At 53.5% G+C, this 18,813-nt stretch overlaps 5 protein-coding genes and 2 non-coding genes across 12 annotated transcripts; 3 read left to right on the top strand and 4 right to left on the bottom strand.

Moving 5' to 3' along the window:
• Nucleotides 1-170: 170 nt before the first annotated feature.
• Nucleotides 171-2,886, top strand: PV09_01382. Of its 4 annotated transcripts, XM_016354254.1 has the most exons (6): nt 171-488; nt 551-564; nt 663-807; nt 867-881; nt 942-1,448; nt 1,519-2,886. In XM_016354254.1, the coding sequence occupies exons 1-6, from the start codon at nt 405-407 to the stop codon at nt 2,377-2,379; spliced, it is 1,626 nt and encodes a 541-aa protein (XP_016218349.1). In that variant the 5' UTR covers nt 171-404; the 3' UTR covers nt 2,380-2,886. The 4 variants fall into 4 exon arrangements, with proteins under 4 accessions (XP_016218349.1, XP_016218352.1, XP_016218350.1 ...); XM_016354257.1 differs by having other exon boundaries at nt 663-881; XM_016354255.1 differs by having other exon boundaries at nt 171-807.
• Nucleotides 2,839-5,636, bottom strand: PV09_01381 (uncharacterized protein). The gene is made up of 3 exons (XM_016354253.1): nt 5,200-5,636; nt 4,264-4,342; nt 2,839-4,108 (listed from the first exon to the last, which is right to left on the bottom strand). Exons 1-3 carry the CDS (start codon nt 5,229-5,231, stop codon nt 3,617-3,619), a joined length of 603 nt encoding a protein of 200 aa, XP_016218348.1. The 5' UTR covers nt 5,232-5,636; the 3' UTR covers nt 2,839-3,616.
• Nucleotides 5,637-9,003: 3,367 nt separating this feature from the next.
• On the bottom strand, nt 9,004-9,102 carry PV09_01380. The gene has a single exon. It is a non-coding gene; the product is annotated as a tRNA-Leu (tRNA).
• Nucleotides 9,103-9,130: 28 nt separating this feature from the next.
• PV09_01379 lies at nt 9,131-9,229 on the bottom strand. The gene has a single exon. It is a non-coding gene; the product is annotated as a tRNA-Leu (tRNA).
• Nucleotides 9,230-9,529: 300 nt separating this feature from the next.
• Nucleotides 9,530-13,891, top strand: PV09_01378. 3 transcript variants are annotated; one of them, XM_016354252.1, is made up of 6 exons: nt 9,530-9,678; nt 9,805-10,031; nt 10,095-10,621; nt 10,712-10,914; nt 10,974-11,224; nt 11,273-13,891. In XM_016354252.1, exons 2-6 carry the CDS (start codon nt 9,840-9,842, stop codon nt 13,541-13,543), a joined length of 3,444 nt encoding a protein of 1,147 aa, XP_016218347.1. In that variant the 5' UTR covers nt 9,530-9,678; nt 9,805-9,839; the 3' UTR covers nt 13,544-13,891. The 3 variants fall into 3 exon arrangements, with proteins under 3 accessions (XP_016218347.1, XP_016218345.1, XP_016218346.1); XM_016354250.1 differs by having other exon boundaries at nt 10,095-10,914; XM_016354251.1 differs by having other exon boundaries at nt 9,805-10,621.
• On the bottom strand, nt 13,800-14,874 carry PV09_01377 (uncharacterized protein). The gene has a single exon (XM_016354249.1). The coding sequence runs from the start codon at nt 14,827-14,829 to the stop codon at nt 14,053-14,055; it is 777 nt and encodes a 258-aa protein (XP_016218344.1). The 5' UTR covers nt 14,830-14,874; the 3' UTR covers nt 13,800-14,052.
• A 1,829-nt stretch (nt 14,875-16,703) lies between these two features.
• PV09_01376 (uncharacterized protein) lies at nt 16,704-18,520 on the top strand. Its single transcript, XM_016354248.1, has 3 exons — nt 16,704-17,031; nt 17,091-18,201; nt 18,259-18,520. The coding sequence occupies exons 1-3, from the start codon at nt 16,729-16,731 to the stop codon at nt 18,435-18,437; spliced, it is 1,593 nt and encodes a 530-aa protein (XP_016218343.1). The 5' UTR covers nt 16,704-16,728; the 3' UTR covers nt 18,438-18,520.
• The last annotated feature ends 293 nt before the right edge of the window (nt 18,521-18,813 follow it).

Raw genomic sequence — 18,813 nt, 5'->3', positions numbered from 1 at the left:
GCAGCCCTGTGTTCTTAGGCCCCGAAGCCCAGAGCTCCCCCGCCAATCATAGTGGGGTGGGTCGCGAGCTGCTGCTGCACCTCATCTTCTGCCGTGCCAGCTTCTTCACAGATGCAACCTTGAACCTCACACCCTTTGCCTGTCTCACCTTTTGAAGATTCCCCCCCCCCCCCTCCTTCTTCTTCTTCCGCCGCTCACGCACCCGTTCTCGCTCTCGCTGATCGCTCTCGTCGTTCTCGCTTCTCGTTCTCTCGTCGCCCTCACTGTCCACTGCCGCCGGTGCACCAGGACACCCCTCTATCCCCACCCCGCCAAAAAAAAAAAAACAAAAAAAAGGCGCAGACGTCCACTAACACCAAGCCCTTTGTTTTTTTTGGGGGGCGTTTCTAGGGCAGAAGGCAGAGATGGACAACAAGGCTAAGATTCTCGAGGCTTCCGCGAGGCACCCGAAGCCTGAAGGCAGAACGTACCAGTATGGCACGGCTGGGGTAAATCATCGTGCCAACCATTTTCCCGGTCGTCAGGAACCTGGGCTAACCGTCGTCGTCAGTTCCGCATGAAGGCGTACGTCCCAAGGCGATCCCCGAGAACGACGAAGCCGCTCCAATGGCTCGTCGTTGAACCACCGGTCTGTTGTTTTTTGGCTAACGTACGGGTCGCAGCAATCTTCTGGACTCCGTTGTCTTCCGCGTTGGTCTGCTGGCTTCGCTTCGGTCGAGGAAGCTGCTGGGCCAAACAATCGGCGTTATGATCACCGCCAGTCATAACCCGCCCGAGGACAACGGCGTGAAGCTTGTCGACCCCATGGTCAGTATCGTTTTTCTTATTCTTCCTTGCTAATGTCATTCTTAAACTTCTCTCACTAGGGTGAGATGCTGGAGGTACAAGAGCAGCCCCACCACACCATCATTCAAGATCTCACTGTGCCTAACGCCAAAAAGCAAACCTGGGAAGGCCATGCTACCACTCTCGCAAACGCCGACAACGACGCCCTTTACGACACGTACGCCAAGATTGCCGAGCAGATCAAGGTCAATCCCAACGCCGAAGCCCGCATCGTCTTCGCTCGCGACACCCGCGCGTCAGGCTCAACCCTCGTCGCCGCTCTCGTCGACGCCTTCCAAGCGACCGGCACCCAATACACGGACTACAAGCTCCTCACGACCCCTCAACTGCACTACATTGTGCGCTGCACCAACACGTACGACTCGGACTACTACTATGGCGAGATCAGCGAGGTTGGATACTACGAGAAGATGGCCAACGCGTTCAGGCGCGCGATGCGAAACAGCAAGGCCAAGGGCCACGTCACCGTCGATTGCGCAAACGGCGTTGGCGGACCGAAGCTTCGCGAGCTGATCAAGTATCTTCCTCCCGCTGAGGAAAGCGGTCTTGAGATCAAGGTTGTCAACGACGACGTGGTCAACCCGGAAAGTTTGAACGTTCAGGTATAGTGTCGGAACTCGCGTCTTCATGGTCACTGGGACTGACCGCATTTTTTTTTTCTTTCTTGTGCAGTGTGGAGCCGACTTCGTCAAGACTCAGCAACGTGCCCCTCCCTCCTCCAAAGCCGCCCCTCTTGAGCGCTGCGCGTCGCTGGACGGAGACGCCGATCGTCTCGTCTATTATTACCTCGACAAGAACGGTACTTTCCACCTTCTAGATGGCGATCGCATCGCCACGCTTGCTGCATCTTTTATTGCCGAACTTGCCAAGCAGTCCGGCCTCGCGGACAAGCTTAAGGTCGGCGTCGTCCAGACCGCCTACGCGAACGGTTCGTCCACGAAATACATCAAGGACCACCTCAAACTTCAAGTCGAATGCACCAACACCGGAGTCAAGCACCTGCACCATGAAGCAGCCCGTATGGATATCGGCGTCTACTTCGAGGCCAACGGTCACGGCACCGTCCTCTTCTCCGACGCGGCGGCTGCCACTATCAAGAAAGCGGAGCCCACTTCGACCGCGTCCTACGAGGCACTCGAAACGTTGCGTGCACTCCTCGACCTCATCAACCAAGCCGTCGGCGATGCGCTTTCCGACATGTTGCTCGTCGAAGTCATTCTCGCACACAAGAAGTGGACCTGCGACAACTGGCTTGCCACCTACTCGGATTTGCCCAACCGTTTGGTTCGCGTCGAAGTGAAGGATCGCAGCATCTTCAAGGCTGTTGACGCCGAGCGCAAACTCGAGTCGCCCAAGGGCATCCAGCGCGAAATCGACGAACTGGTCGGCAAGTACAAGCAAGGTCGAGCCTTTGCCCGGGCCTCCGGCACCGAAGATGCTATGCGTGTCTATGCTGAGGCAAGCACCCGCGGTGAGGCAGACGATCTTGCCAACAAGGTTGCTGCGGTGGTCAAGAAATATGGATCCGTTTGAAAATCACGGCCGACGACGACATGAATGATAAGATACGGAGTTACGAGAATCCTGAGCATAAGGGGGAGGGCGTTGAAGATTCAGCACATCGACTGGGCGAGCAACTTTGTCAATCAGTTTTTTTTTTCTTTAAAAAAAATTAAAAAATAAAAGAAAGAAAAAAATGGAAGATATTAATGAAAAAAATATGATGATGACGCATTGCGATTCGGTCAAGACAAAAGCACCAGATCAAGCTCGTCCACGTGCGGGCAATATCACATCCGTCATGGTATAAGCGAAAGAGCTCGGAGCGAAATACGCCACGCCGAACCGGCAGTTTCTGCAGATGTGCGTGAGAAACCGAGCTGGCGGGAATTGGCGTTCAAAAAAGTGATTTTTTTTTTCGACAAAGTGGGTTTGATGATTGCTCCTCCGGAGCCACTGTGTGAAAAAGGGGATATAAAAAATGAACCATACCAAACCAAAAAATGTGACTGCCTTTGTCGCTGCATGCCAACTTGTCAGACTGAATTCTCTCCCTTTTTGTTTTCTCTTTCTCCTGGCGAAATCATATGTGGGTTTTATTAAGTATGTCTCGAATTCCGTCATCGTCATCGGTTTAAAGTGAGGCTCTCGTCATACATAACGCCGCCAAAGGCTATCCCTATGTATCCATCGCTAGAGAGGGCAAAAAAAAAACCCCCAATTTCAAAATAACAAACACGGCAAGAGACTTTGATGATTACAAGACGACGAAGAATTGTGACGCCGTGAAAATGCATAAAAAACAAAAAAAAAAACACCTTCCACCGAGTGTTCCTTAGCGGACCTGTCCCTATCGTGTAGTTACCTCCCAGCGAAATGTCCGACTGTTTTTGTTGTTGATTTACGCCCACTCGCTCGGAACGGTTGGGAGAGGGGGGGGAGTGGTGTGGGCGGCAATCCTCGACGCTCCCGAACTGTTTCATACATGCAGCGGAAGAGGGGACGGCCAAACATGCGTGCATCTCTCAAAAGACGACGACGACGACGATGGCGGCGGCAGCGGCGGCCGGGAGTAGTGTTGCGACGCGCAAGATGATGAGTTTGACGGCGGAAGAAAAAAAAAATTTGGGGGAGGAAAGCAAAAAGAACGGCAACGCTCACAAGTAAGCAACCGGTCGTGAGTGCAGGTCGGGAGGGAGGCCGAGGGAAAATGAAAAATAAAAAAAAAGAAGGGACGGTAATGGAGGATGATAAGAGCGCGAGCGGGCGGTCAGAGCACGACGCAGCAGCCCGGTGTCTTTTCGCCTCTGCTGCCGGTGATCATGGCGGCCCTGGTGGCGGCCTCGAAGACGTCGTCGACGCCCTCGCCCGTCAGGCTCGAGCACTCGAGGTACTTGCGGGCGCCGATCTGGTCGCGCATCTCCTCGCCCATGCGCGGGGTGCAGAAGCTGCGGCTCGTCTTGCGCATGTGCTCGATCGCGACGGGGTCCTCGCGCAGGTCCTTCTTGAGCGCGACCAGAATGACGGGGCACTCCGGGCAGCGCTCCCGGGCTTCCTCCGCCCATTTGTCCTTCACGTTGGACAGCGAGTCCGGTGAGTCGACCGAGAAGCCGATCAGGATCACGTGTGCCTTTGCGTAGGCCAGCGGCCGTAGCCGCTCGTAGTCTTCCTGGCCCGCCGTGTCCCACAGCGCGAGCTGTACTGATTTGCCGTCGACGCGGCAGTCTGTGACGTAGTTCTCAAAGACGGTCGGGACGTATCTCTGTCGCACGACGGGGTCAGCTTGACGGTCTTTTGCTGTCGCTATTATGTCGGCACGAACATATACGCATATATAAATAATACGTATGATGTCGCCGGGTAGGAGGGGGGGGACTGAGCAGGGGAAGAGATTCAAAGGAGAGAAGGTCCACATACTGTAGGAAAGTAGCCGAGCGTGAAGACGGAGAGTAAGGATGTTTTGCCGCAGGCACCGTCGCCGATGATGACGAGTTTTCTGTTGCATCGTGTCTATGTTAGCGAGGGTCAGGCGTTTCATCTGAAAAATAAAAGTGACAAAAAGAAGATCGATAGACTGCGTTGGAATCGGAACATTTCAGAACGAGCACAGCGCCGGCGTAGACAGTCGCGAGCGTGCGGACCAAACATTGAGCAGACGAGAAAATGGCAAAACGTTCCGTCGTTTGTCCAAAAGCCAACCACGCAAGCTACAGGTTCACAGATTCGGGCAGCAAGCTCTTGCTGGCGTCTACCGGTGCGGAGCACTTGGACATGTTCGTTCGGACTCTTCGCGACGCCTGGCGTTCCCGGAGAGGCCGAAGTTGGTCACACACGCACTCGCGCGTTGCTTCGTGGACGCTCGACAGACGGATGCTCTTGGAAATGATTGCGATCGGGACCTCTCATGATGGAAGTGACCATTCTGCACGGATCTCGTCTCTTCTGCGCCAAGAAAGGGATGGTGTTTCTTTTCGCCGACACGCCCTCTAATTCGTGCATTATCTCCGTCGATGCTTTCAAGGGACGGACGCTCCTTGCTGCCGAAGGGGAGAGGCGCTTTTCGTTTGCATATCCGGGACCGCGATGGCGTGTCCTGCATTTGCATGGTCTCGACTGAACTTGGCCCGCTCTCACACCAGACACAATGATGGTGCACACCGGGCAGGAAGTCATCGGCCGCGATCAGCTGCGACGGGTAGTAGGACCGCCGGCGCTATGCTTGTATGCTTGTATGGCTGTATGTGCGTTCGCATAGATGTGCATGTGCATTCGTGGACCAAAGAGCAACCGTTTTTTCTTTTCCTCGTCGAAGCAATGCAGATGAAGAATTCGAAGCTCATAGAGCCAACGCACCTTCTCATAACACTCTCTCCATTTTGTGCCATGGTGTCACAGTCTGCCCGCGGCAGCTGCTACCTCACCCAATCAAAGGACCAACACCGGACTCGCTGAATCTCAGCTCCCAGGTAACGACCAGCCCGTGATGTGCTGTTTGCTCGGCGGCAGAAGATCGAAGGGAGGCGTTGTGGCGAAGAGGTGGGCGCGTACGGTGACGGGGCAGCCTTTTGCTCGGGAAGCAGCGGGCGGCGAAGCGCAATTGAGGCTTCGGTGGACGGCGAGGAAGAAAGGGAGAGAGAGCGGGAGGGAGAGGGAGAGAGTCTGGCTCTACGCAGGTACGGGAGAATGGCGAGGCGATGGAGGCGGCGGCAAAGGGGGGGAGGTGGGTGGTGAACCAGTGAGGGCTGCACGTCAAGCACGGTCGTCGAAGGAGACCAGCGAGAAGACGCTGCTTCTTGTATCGAGCTGCTTCACGAGGAGCAAGGGTAGGGTGCTGAATGTGGCGGAGGCGAGTGGAGCAATAATCGCGATGCGGCTTGGATCAGGTAGCGCCAAGCGGAGCACAACTGTCGCGCCCCGTGTTTGCTGTGGACCAAGTGCCCAAGTCAAGGTCCTTGGTCTCTTGCCGGATCGCGCTGGGGACGGGCGGGTGGGAACGAGCGGGACTGAGCGACGAGCGGAGGCGGCCTTCGCTGCTGCTGCTGCTGCTGCTGCTGCTGCTGCTGCTGCTGGCAAAACCGCGCGAGCGACACTCCACACGCCAGACGGTTTGTCTCCGGTTTGGCCTGGCGCGCTTTTCTATTGGGGACGTCTCGACGATCGCAGCGCGACGGGCAGCGGCGCTACTGGAAGGTTTGGGGGAAGTTGGCGAGATCAACGGCAAGGGTTGCAGGCGACGCCAATGACTATCGATACAGCACGATTTGCTACGTCGCGAATCGGCCGTCGCTTCGACGGCGGCGGCGGCTAATGTGCCCCGGAAAGGGAAAACGTCCAGAAGGCTTGGACGAGCCTCGGGTCTGCTCCTCTGCGTTTGTCCATCGTCGTGCTCTCCCGTCATCAGCTTCATCACCACCATCCCCGCGTCGTTGTCGTTGTCGTCGCCATTGTCGTCGCCATTGTCGTCGCCGTTGTCGTCGCCGTCCTTCCTGAGCGTGTTTCTGGAGCTTGTTCCGACGAGACTTTTTCTGACCACGTGCACAAGCAGCCCAAATCTTCCCGTTGAAGGCTGACGACCGGAGGTTTGATGTGGGTTTGATCGCTTGAGCCACCGGCGGCCGCTCTGTAGGCCCAGCTTTGCGACACGCTTGGCTGCTCCCGAACCACAGAAACGCCCCCTCTCAGCTGGAGTTGTGTAAGGCTAGTTAGTGTGGACCGCACAGTCCACGTATGATGGCGGTGGTGTTCTATTCTTGTACTGACGAGTTTCAATGTGGCATCGGTCATAGGGAGCTCACGACTGCTAGTGCCTGCCGCGGACCGTCACAGCCTCACGGGTTAACACCACGCCATCCCCGCTCCCCACCCAGCCCGGCCAAAAAAAAAAAGATAAAAAAAAATAGCTGTGATTCTTGATGCGCTGCGTTTCATCCTTCTTCGAGAGACTCGGGGTTTCCCTCCCCGTCAACGTGAGAACTGAGACTTTGCTCTGGCATCAGCAGCAATTGACGTGATCATCGTGTCTTGACGCCTTCGAGACATCATCCTACCGTGGAGAAACACGAGCCAAAAAAAAAAAAATATTCCTGGATACCAAGAATTGAGCCGACGCCCCACCGGCGATCATGGAAGGCTGTCGAGAGTGCAGGCTTGTTTCAAGACGACGGTCAGGCTAGCAAACTACTACATCAAAGCTGGGATAATCGAGCGGGGCCAGTGGTCTGTCCAAAGAGCTCTGCTTCCCGAGAGAATGTTCTATTCTCGGCTCGTAGAGGGTGCCGCTAGGCCGCGAAGGACAACAGCAGCACCCCCAAGGCTCGCGTGTATCGCGTCTGGTTAAAGTCAACAACCGCAAAGAGGTGACCCAGGTACAGCGTGCGTGAGAAACAGAAGCCCAAAGGCCCTTCCGAGAGGATTGTGAGCCGAGTAAATCCCAGCCGTCGCTCGACCACAATCTGCAAGAGACACACATGCCTCGTCATCCAAAGCAGCTGCATACAGGATGTATCTCGCTGCTTGGCACATCAAATTCGCCTTTCGGCTTTTTGTCTTTTTTTTATTTACCGTCGCTAGCGTCTTAACCACTTTGCCGGCTCCGCGGCGGACGTGCTTGTCACCCTCTAAACATTGAGCTCGTGATCTTTATATGCTTGCGACAAGTGGGCCCCTTTCGCCCGGCAAATCAGACTTCTTTTCTCCTGCCTGACGTGCGGCACGTTGGAATGCATGGTTGCAGTGTGGGTGCTTTGCGGATATGCCGCGTGGAGAGAACACCGCACGCAGCGTATCCAGAATGGGAAACATGAGGTATGAACTGCACCTTCAAGCTGCTATTCCTCTCCCGCTCAGGTAGCTAGGTTGGCTCTCTGGCAGTCAACGTATGCCATCTCGTCAGATTCGGACAACGGATGATCGATCTATGCGTCCGATCGATCCGCTTCTTGCCGCCCAGATGCGAAGAGTCTACAACGTCGTCCCCTACCAGTTCTTCCCGTTTCAAATTCGCTGAGATGGCGTGTCCCCTTGCTGCGAAGCGGCTCCGGCCGGACCTTCCTTGCTGATAGCAGCGCCATGTAAATCTCAAGTGAACCACTGCCGTGCGATAAAAAGGACCCACGATGTTTTGCGAATCGATGGTCCAGCTCAACTTCAAGTGACTACTTGCTTCCCCTTGTATGAAGCACGTCAAGAGTTTATGCGTTTGACTCATGAAGGAATCAACGCTTCCAAAGTGGCGGGCTTGCTCTGCAAACATGGCGTCGTCAGGCCAAGCCCCATAATCCGAAGCTTCTACAGAATGCCAAGTTCAAAGCAGTATCTCACATGAGGAGATCCCCAAGACTTTGTCTTAGCAGTTCCTAGTGCGTGTAGATAGACTCCGTCTCCTGCTCACCCCGTTGATCAAACTTTCTGTCTCTCCATTGATGATCGTGTCAGCGGGTGCATTGCACGTAACAAAGACTATTCAAGCTCCGTTCGCCAGTATGCTTCGTGGAGCTGGTGGAGTGCCGGAGAGCATAACATGATACAGACCCAGAGCTCAGAAAAATCTGGAAACGCCATGAAACACTCCCGTTGTTTTAAAGCATAGCACAAAATGATGATGATGATGTTGGTCTTGAAGGCGTGCATGTAGACGGAAAGTGTCAAGAAGCAAGGAGAGAGATTCAATAAAAATAAGAGGAATAAAAAAAAAACACAAAGTACTCGAAAGAAAAAAAAAATAAAATAAATAAAATGATCCGAATATTTGCTCGTCCATAGTCCGTCCATGCAATTATCACATTTCCCATATTTCTTCCTTTCAAACTTGAGTCTTTCCCGGCAGAAATACTGGCTTTTTGAAAGAAGTTGTGTTGCCGTTACCGATGTTGTCAACCGGACGACGGCGAAGAGGCGACTAGTAACACGTATTTGCATACCTACTTCGACCACCTCGGCGAGAAGAAAAAAAGAATGCATTTCTGCCAACCGTGGAAATCTCCTTCACTGGCGATCGTAGCCTTTCTCGATCGGATTGCGGCTTCCTTCTGGGACGTCGATAGTATGCGATTTGACTCTGGGCTAAAAGCTCGCAGGAGCTTTACAACCCAAAGGGCAGATGGCATTGGAAGGCATGCCATGAACAAGGGAGAGGCAAAAAATGACAAAAAAGATAGATGATGAGAGTGGGATTCGAACCCACGCCGGTTTCCCGACCAGGAGATAAAGTTAAGAAGACCTTAACCTGGCGCCTTAGACCAACTCGGCCATCTCACCCTGTTTGTTGATATTAAAAAAAGACGATTGATGAGAGTGGGATTCGAACCCACGCCGGTTTCCCGACCAGGAGATAAAGTTAAGGAGACCTTAACCTGGCGCCTTAGACCAACTCGGCCATCTCACCTATTCGTTGGAACACGAAAAGAGTAGAGTTCTACATAAACACTTTGCAAACACATCATGAGCAAAAACATTGGCGTGATTTACGTCTGCAGGTCTTGTTAGTCATAGATCGCAACGCTCCAACGTTGTTGGTGACTTATAGGTTATCTGTCGTCAAGTGCAAGGATATCGTACGTTGCAGCGTCACAGGCTCACAGCACATTGTTTCGTGATGAGACAATCACGTGATCAGAACCCGATGCATTGTCGCCTGAGGCAGCGGATTACAGGTACGCAACTCACTCAACGACGGGCCAAACCTTAGGCGTTCGTTTTCCCAGCCCGACGATTCAAGATCACAACTTCGCGGATCAAGACGGCGTAAGACGGGATCAAGACGACTGTGACTAGACTTTCGGCCGACTCCGGTCCTCTCTCGACCGAGCAGACCTTCGAATTCCTGTCTTTGCAGTACGTTCCAACGCGAAACCCCCACCAATACAGTGCGAAGCGTTCGGTACTGGAATCGGAACGCCTTGCTTCACAGACACTTCTCTGCTTCCCAAGGCAACCTCAGTGTGTATGCTAACTGTTCAGTCTTCAGCGCAACATCACACCAACAAACTGTCGTCATGGCTCACGGCTCGAGAGGTGCCGCTGGCCAAACGACCGCCACTCAGAACAACGGACATGCGAGCAACGGTGTCTTGACAGGCAACACCGTGCCTGCACCCGCGAAGATTAATCAGAAGAAGGCGAAGCGGCGAGCAAAAGAGGCCGCCAAGAAGCAGGCGCAGGCTCAACGGGCCGCTGCTGACGCACATGTAGACACCAACCCTTCACGCAATGTTCAGGTCATTGTCTCTAACGGACTGTCCGATTTGCAGCACTCCCAAGGGTCCCACGAGTATGATGAGGCGTACGAAGAGCAAGACGGCTACGACAATGAACAGTACTACTCAGACGAAGATCCGGCGAACCGCCAGCAATACGAACCCGCTTACTCAGCTCAGTCGCAGACGGCCACGACGTCGGTGAATGGCACCGGGAAGAAGAATAAGAAGAAAAAGAAGCGGCAAGATGCTTATGCCTCTGCACAGAACAACGGCTACCGCGCTACTCCGCCTCCTCCGCCTTCCGGAACCATCTCCACGCGATCGCATCAGATGTCGACCAACGATCACATATGGAACACATCAACACAACAAGAGAGGGAGCGCATCAAGGAATTTTGGCTATCTCTGAAGGAAGAAGAGCGACGGTCACTTGTCAAGGTCGAGAAGGAGGCGGTGCTCAAGAAGATGAAGGAGCAGCAGAAGCATTCGTGTAGCTGTACTGTGTGCGGGCGTAAGCGTACGGCCATCGAGGAGGAGCTCGAGGTGCTGTATGATGCTTATTATGAAGAACTGGAACAGTACGCACTCAAGCAGGTTCCGTGGGCCACGTTGCTCGGGACTCCTGCTGCCACCCCTTCTTCAGAGCCATTTGACCAACGTCAAAACAGGTCGCCGCCAGATCGCATACCCCCACTCATACATTCACCGCCGCCCCGAGAGCAGATCGTGGAGGTCTCGGACGAGGATTACGAGAATTCTGATGAGGAGTATAGCGACGATGACTATGAGGAGTACAGCGACGACGGGTCGGAAGAGCTGCCTAGGGCGACTGCGGATTTTTTCAATTTCGGCAACAGTCTCACGGTCAAAGGTTCGCTTGGTGCATTCGAATCTAGCTTTCGCGGGCTTTCTTTTCTAATTCGAGTGCAGGTGGTATATTGACAGTTGCAGACGATCTGCTGAAGAACGATGGGAAGAAGTTTATTGAGATGATGGAGCAGCTGGCCGAACGTCGAATGGCGCGAGAAGAGGAGGCGCAATATGCTGCCATTTCACATCCAGGCTCATACAACGACTTCCGACATGGTCACGGTGTTCCAGAGGACGAGGGCGATGATGACTATGACGATGATGAGGAGTATGACAGTCAGGAGGAGTATGACGATTCAGAGGAAGACATGGTACATTTACAGAATACAAGACCGCAGGCAGGCGCTGATTACAAATAGGACACCATGACCGAAGAGCAGCGGATGCAGGAAGGACGACGCATGTTTCAGATCTTTGCTGCGCGAATGTTTGAGCAACGCGTGCTCACGGCATATCGTGAGAAAGTTGCTGCGGAGCGACAGCAGAAGTTATTAGAAGAGCTAGAAGCGGAAAAGAACGTCGACGCAGCGCGGGAAGCGAAGAAAGCCAAGGACGCCGAGAAGCGCAAGGCCAAGAAGCAGGCGCAGAAGCAGAAGCAGATTGAGGAGAAAGCACGAAAGGATGCCGAGAGAGCTGCGCAAGAGGCTGCACTCAAGGCAGAACAAGAGCGGAAACTAGAGGAACAGAAAAAGCGCCGTGAAGAGCAGCGACTAAAGAAAGAAGAGCAACGAAAAGCGCAAGAGGCGGAGCAAGCAAGGAAGCAGGCCGAGAAGATCAAGCGCCAGAAGGAAGAGCAAGAACGGAGGCAGGAGGCCGAACGCAAAGCACGCGAGCAGAAGGAAGCAGAGCGAAAGATTCGAGAAGAAATGAAGAAGAAAGAGAGAGAGGAGCGTGAGGCTCGCGAGAAGGAGGCTAAGGAGCGCAAAGCGAAGTCTGAACAGGAACGCAAGGAGAAGGAGGCAAAGGAGAAGGCGGAACAAGAGCGGCAACGAAAGGAAACGCAATCTACACAGCAAGCCCAAGGGGCGCCGGCTGCCAAGCGAGCTGCGGCACCAGCAGCTGTCCCCATACCTCCAGGACTTTCGAAACAGCCGTCGAATTTTGCGTCGCCACATGTTCAGGCTGCTGTGCCGAAAGCACCTACTCCAGCACGACCTCGACAGAGCTCGCAGCAGGGTTCCAAAGGCTCATCTCCAAAGACGCCTGCTGCTGCGACGGCGGGGCAATCCAAATCTGGCTCTCCAGGCGTTATCGGTGGGCCATCACAAGCACAAAATGCCCCCGTAGCACCAAAGACTATATTATCTAGACCTCCGAGCCAACCGCCTGTCAGCGCAGTGCAGCAGCCGAACATACCGGGCCCTATGGGCATGGTTCCTCCCCCGGGTATGCCAATGCCACAGGGGGGGCCTTATGGTATACCACCAGGCTTGAACGGCTTCCCCCATGGTCCCGCATCGATGATGCCGGGCAATATGCAGCGGACGCCTATGCCTCCAGGCATATTCTCACCACCACAGCAGCCTATTGGCGCAGGATTTCCACGACCCTTTGGTGTGCCAAATGGCATGCAGGTCCCACCGCCAGGAATGGGTGCTCCGGGCATTCCACCCTTTGCTCGAGGGATGCCTGAAGGGCCACCAGGATTCGGAGGACAACTACCCGGTGTACCATATCAGGCTGCATTTGCTGACTCAATGCCTGCACGAACTGTTCCTGGAGCCCAGCACTCTCGTCAGCATTCAAGTTCTTCACCTACAGTCGATCAGCCACCAATTGGCTCCGCGATCCGGCCTCCTGCGCCTATTCAGCGACCATCCAGTGTTAAGCCTGGAGGTAAGAAGGGTGAGCTAGATGATCTTGCGGACCACCTAGGTAGCAGCGCTCTTCTCGATGACGACGAGTCACCAGAGCCTGACTTCTCCGATCGTCAAGCCGCCATGGCACCTGGTCTTCAACATGGTGCCTCGGACCCTACTGGTTTCAGCGGACCTCCGGGCTTCAGCAATCGTTCAAATCCACCACGTCTGGATTCGTACGCCATGGGCGGCAACACCGCCTGGGGTACGCCGTCTATTCCATTTGGTACACCGGTGCTTCCGGGAACTGCCAATTGGGTTGGCTCACCCACAGGTGGTTGGCCAACAGGCAATGCATTCGGCCTGGGTCTCGGGAATGGGCTTGGTACTGCTGCTGCACCAGGAAGGCCAAGGCACCAGCAAATCCGCATCGCTATTGTTGACGCTTACAAAGCGCAGGCTCACACTAGTGAGGACGGATTCGTGGACGCCAAAACGATCTACTCGCAGATTAGAAACCTACTCCGACCACCAATTGAGGAGCAGGACATGCGCATCCTACTGGACACGGAGGGCACTCCCCAGAATGGAGGTGGATCCTTCCAGTTGCGGATCAAGGGGGAAAATCACCTGGACCTGATGCTCAAGTGGACTCAGGACGATGGTTTGGGACGTGGATCTGTCGGTCAGATTGGCGGTGCCGGCGAAATCGGCAGTCCTGTTGTAGGCGCAAGTCATCCTGTTGGCAGCGCTAATGCCACGCCCTTCGGCAGCCTGAGGGGATTCCCAAGCCTAGCAGGAGGACTGACCGGGCTTGGTCAGAGCCTGTAAAAAGTTGATGACAACAGTTAACGGGACCACGCAATTTACGGGCAAGGGGAAAGGGCTCTCGCTCAGTTACTATTCATTGATTGCATGAACAGCTCTTGAGGTGTTTCGACAACATTGTTTTTATGGTTGAAAGGTGCATTCTGCTGATCTTCGTCATCGGCCACATTTTGAAATGCTATGCATTAACCGCTTCCTCACTCCTGTCTCAAGGCTTTGGCCACTGGGCGAAAGCTTGACTTTTTTGTGTGAGAAGGCGGACGCACCGTTTCTTGGTAGGACGCTTTGAGTAGCAGGTAGTCGTATCGAGAAACATACAGTGAGCAGTCTTGCAGACTTTGTTCTTTTTGACGTTCATGACTCCTCGTCCTCGTGTCTCTTACGTCCCATTGCAGCCTCTCCGCGAGAATTGAGAGAATCGAGGGGACAACGAGCCCTTTTGAAGACGTGAAGCACAGTAGAGAGGTAATGTTTTTTTTTATTCCAATTCTAGGAAAGGGAGAAATTGGCGCTCATACTTTGACATCGAAGCTTGTTCCGCATCCGCAGCTGCTGCTCGCCCTTGGATTATCAATCTTGAACTGGGACCCAATCAGCTCCATCGTGTAATCCACCTTGCTGCCCTTCAAAAGCTCTAGTGATGATTCATCTATTACCACCTTCGGCCTTCCCTCCGCCACAGTCCTCCAATCTGCGTCTCCCGCCTCTGGCAAAGGCGCCTCCGGCGTCGATGCTACGAACAGCACGTCTTCGCTTTCGTCAATCTTGGATGTGTCGACCAAGGACATGAGGTACTGAAAGCCGTGGCATCCACCACTCTCGACCGTGACTCTCAAGGCGAGGTTCGGATTCGAATCCTTGGCCATGATCTGAGAAAGACGCCGGATGGCGCGCGGCGTCATGGACACGCTCATCGGCTCGCCCGTCTCCTCGTCCGTGCGTGGGTTGAGCAGCGTTCGTGTCGCGTACTGCGAGGATGCGGACGAGGTCGCCGAACCGGCGGAGGACGCTGGCGGCGGTGGCGGCGGCGACGGTGACTCCGCATTGGACGGTCCATGCGGCTCGACGGTGGGTTTGCGCAGAGGGCGCGAAGATGTCATCGACCTGTTCGCTGCGCGCGCGGCCTTGGACGCCGCGCCGTCGACGCCGGCTCTGGGGCGAGCTCCCACAACCTGGACGGGAGCCCGGCCGTGGTACGGTCTGATCGCGCGATGTAGCGTGTTCGATCTGGCCAGCTGCGCGCTGGCTCGCATGCAGCGAAAGCAGATGTACGGTGCCGCTGCGCTCATGTCGATGCGGTTCGAGTGCCTGTGGGCGGGTTTCGATCGTAGAGCGCCTGGTGAAGAGAGCTGGGTTGACGCTGACAAAAGCGAACCATGATGTCGGACTTCCGGGCTCCGGTGGTCGGAGCATCGGCTGGGCGAATCACGGCGAACCCTGCACCTCTCTCTTAGTCACTCTGCACCTTTTGTAGACAATAATTCAAGCCCACGCCAAAAGGTCCGGGTCGGGCGTGGAATTATGTTGTACCATGCGTCCTCTAATCTGCTTATGTGTGCATGTCAGAATCAGGATGAACGTGCGAAGCTGATGGTAGGCTTTTGCTGAGCTCTCATGGTTCACGAATCGGTTACCTCAGAGTCTCACTTGGAGTCTCGCACATTCTGATCTCAATCAGTAAACATCTTGGAAACGACGTTCTTTGCCTGTATCTGGACACCCGCTTGACAGTGAGATCGTGTCTTCATGACGAGTCTGATGGTGCAGATGCTTACAACCTTTGCCTGAAGATTTGAGGCAACCAACGTAGAGTTCTGATCGAAAATGAAACGGTGGGACAAATACGAACTTTTGTCTCTCACATAAATGGCAGGTTAGCTTTGTAGTGGTTGATGCATCGCTTCGTCGGTATGAAGCGACTTCTGCCTCAAGAATTCCATTCGCCGTGATGCCATTTCTTGCTTCTAATGAAGCTCTGGCTAATTTGAACTACCGACGGTGGAAAGCTCAAATCTGACGACACAACAACTGATTCCATCCCAAAGATGAGACGAAAAGTCTTTCCACGTTTCTGCTGAAGGTTCCTCCCAATTGTCGGCAGGTGGCTTTGTCCTATGTGCTATGCAAAGTCGAAAAGAAAGACGAGCATGCCGGCGCTGTGATCGGCACGCGGCGCCCGAGAACATGTGCACAAAAGCCGTTGATGTAGTTTTCCCGTGTACCGATCGATTTTATGCTCCTCAGCTCTCGAATGAGCTGTGTTAGGTCCTCTTCCACAAAAAATTTAGTAGCAACTGCATCTAGCCATCGACTCCACCTGGGTTTGTGTGACGGGATTAATTTAGATGTATCCTTCCCGATGTGTGGAACCAATGAAAACGAGGTAGCACATCTACTCTCTCTCTCTCGGGTTGGTGTTTCACATGCTGCATCCGAGATACATGCATATCGAGCGCCCCTTCGGCGACGCTATCTTAGCTCCCGCAGTCCATCAGCCGCTTAAACCAACGCTTAGAACGAAACTACCCAGCCTCATCAAATCTGCGCAACCGGGTATATCAGATATCCGATTTTTATGCTCAGCCCGCTGTGATGGCACGATGTCTTGGACTTGCGAATATTTCTGACTGCATTCCGGTTAACAGACACGGCCAATGGAGAGGCAAGACTACTGCAAGTCCAAGCCATAGACGGGCAGGCTGTCTCTGAAACAACGAATAGACATAAGCTCAGAATGAATCCCCTCGGTATGCTGGATTTTCCTGAAGAACTCAATTTGGCTTTTCACAGCCCGGATCCGTGTCCATCCCTTCGTCGCGCAGATGTACGGCTCTCCGCATTTGATCTAGTCGGACAAAGCTAGCAGACCTCACATGTGAGAGCATATGTGTAAATCCTGCCTAGAAATAAGGTTTGGATCCATCATTGTGTTGTCTCTTTTTGGACTTGTCCTACCTGAGATGTGGCGATCGGGTTACTACTCCGGTCCTTTCTGCGTCTCATTCCTCAAAAGCCCACGTGATTAGACTGAAGGCTGACCATGCGGTATGTCCAATAGGAGATCGAAAGCGAAGGGGGTTCTGAGTAAGAAAAAAACTCTATAAATCTGTTTTCCTTCCCGCTCTCTCCTCACCTAGTCGTCGTTGCGTTTCACAGCATTCTCGATTTTCAATTCTTCAACAGAAAGGATGGCAACTCAGAACGCTGAAAAGGCAACTCACAATAAGAATTTCGCTTCGGAGCTTGACGAGACGACCGGTGTTTTTGTGGTGCAGAAACAAGAGCGCTCTTATAGTGATGACGACTCTAGCCTCTCTGGGCGAGGACAGTTGAAGACTACAGCAGACGGAAAGACCGTTCTCATACCTCAGCCATCTGACGACCCTCGTGATCCACTCAATTGGAGCTGGCTTAAGAAACATGCCGTATTCTTCTCACTGCTTCCTGGATGTTTCCTCACAGATTGGGTCATCACTTACGGAACTACTATGGTGAGCATAATAAAATGCACTCTATTCAACAGAGCCATCACTTACAACACACCTTGTAGTTCGTACAACAAGTCCCATCTTTCCACAAGAGTCCGAAGTCAATCTCCAATTCAATCTCTGGCGCCATATTCATGCAAGGACCTGGCGGTCTCCTAGCCGTTCCTCTTGCTCAGCGATATGGTCGCCTGCCCGTGCTCTTCTGGTCACAGCTCCTAACCTTCATCGTCACTATCGGAGCCGCGGGCGCTGGCAATTATGCAGGTTTCACTGCGTGCAGAACGCTTCAGGGATTTTTTGCAGCATCGCCTCAGGTAATTGGGCTATCCATGATTCACGACATGTTCTACTTCCACGAGCGCGCCAGAAAGGTCAACATTTGGGCTTTCTGTTTCCTTCTCGGACCATACATGGGACCATTCATTTCGCAGTGGATCGCAATGAAACTTAGTTGGCGTGAGAACTTTTATGTTCTGGCAGGGTTATTTGGCTTCTCTGTCATCTGCGTCATTTTGCTTGGTGATGAGACTTTGTACGATCGAGAAAAGACGAAGTGCGAGACAGCCAGGCACCCAGTCGTTGAGCGCTTATATCGTTTGACGGGCATAGCTGGTGTACGCGACTGTGAAGGTCGACCTGGCCTTTGGGAAGTAACCCAGGACCTGTTCAGCTTGCTGCTGCGTCCATACCTCCTCCTTCCCACCTTCGGCTTTGTTACCTGGATCACCATGTGGACGATTGGCATTGTCTCTACAATCACCCTCTTCACAAAGCCTCCACCACAAGCCACTCCTCCAGGCTATGGTTTCAGCGAAACCGCTAGTGCATTGATCTACATCGCGCCGATGGTTGGCACTGTCATGGCAGAATTCTGGGGCCATTGGTTCAACGATTTTCTACAAAATCGTTACATCAAGAAGCATGGTGGCCAATACAAGCCCGAGAATCGCCTCTGGGGTGTGTATCCGGCTTGGATCATCGGCGTGGCTGGTCTTGTCACCTTCGGCGAGACTCTGCAGCACCACAAGCACTGGATTGGTCTCGCATTTGGCTGGGGAATGAATTGTTTCTCGACATTGGGTACAACCACTGCGATCTCCGCATACATTCTTGACGTTTTGCCTCAGCACGCTGCTCTTGCAAGTGCCTGGATCAACGCTTTTAGAACGATTGGTGAGTTTTGGACCTGGCCCTGCTTGAATCACTACATCTGCTGACAAACAGCTTCAGGAGGATTTTGCGTCACATATTTCCAGTCCGACTGGGCGGCAAAGAACGGCCCCGCAGTGACATTTGGTTGTCAGGCTGCCATAGTCGCCTTTTTCATCTTGTCCATCATCGCTACGCAAGTCAAGGGCGCAAGCTGGCGTATCAAATTTCCAGCACCTCAAACGAGTCGCACGTATTGAGAGTAATCTTCACTTCTTTAATGGAGTATAAATCGTGATTGAACTACTGAAAAGTAGATTCAACGGGCTTGCGGCTCTTTTAGCGCGGTGTTCAAGAGGGGGCGCGTCGAAGGAAAGCTCCACAAAACCTAGTGCAGAGATGTAGTTCAGGCTTGACAGTAATTCATTGGGTCAAAACGTATGAAATTGCCCTGTTTTCTTTATTGGCAGGTTGACATTTACGTTGAGAAGCGAGAACCACCGCATCTCAACCACCCAGACGACGAGGCTGACGGAAAAGCTTCGCACCAGCCATCGGGTCCCCACGAAGTCCCGCACAAACTCGAAACAGGGTCTTCGTGGGGGCCGGGGTACCTCCTGGTTGTCAACCTCGAAA

Source organism: Verruconis gallopava, assembly GCF_000836295.1.
Source record: "Verruconis gallopava strain CBS 43764 unplaced genomic scaffold supercont1.3, whole genome shotgun sequence".
In the NCBI taxonomy this organism is placed as follows: Eukaryota; Fungi; Ascomycota; class Dothideomycetes; order Venturiales; family Sympoventuriaceae; genus Verruconis; species Verruconis gallopava.
The sequence above is the reverse complement of the archived record's forward strand: the minus strand, read 5'-3'. Positions and strand labels throughout refer to the sequence as shown.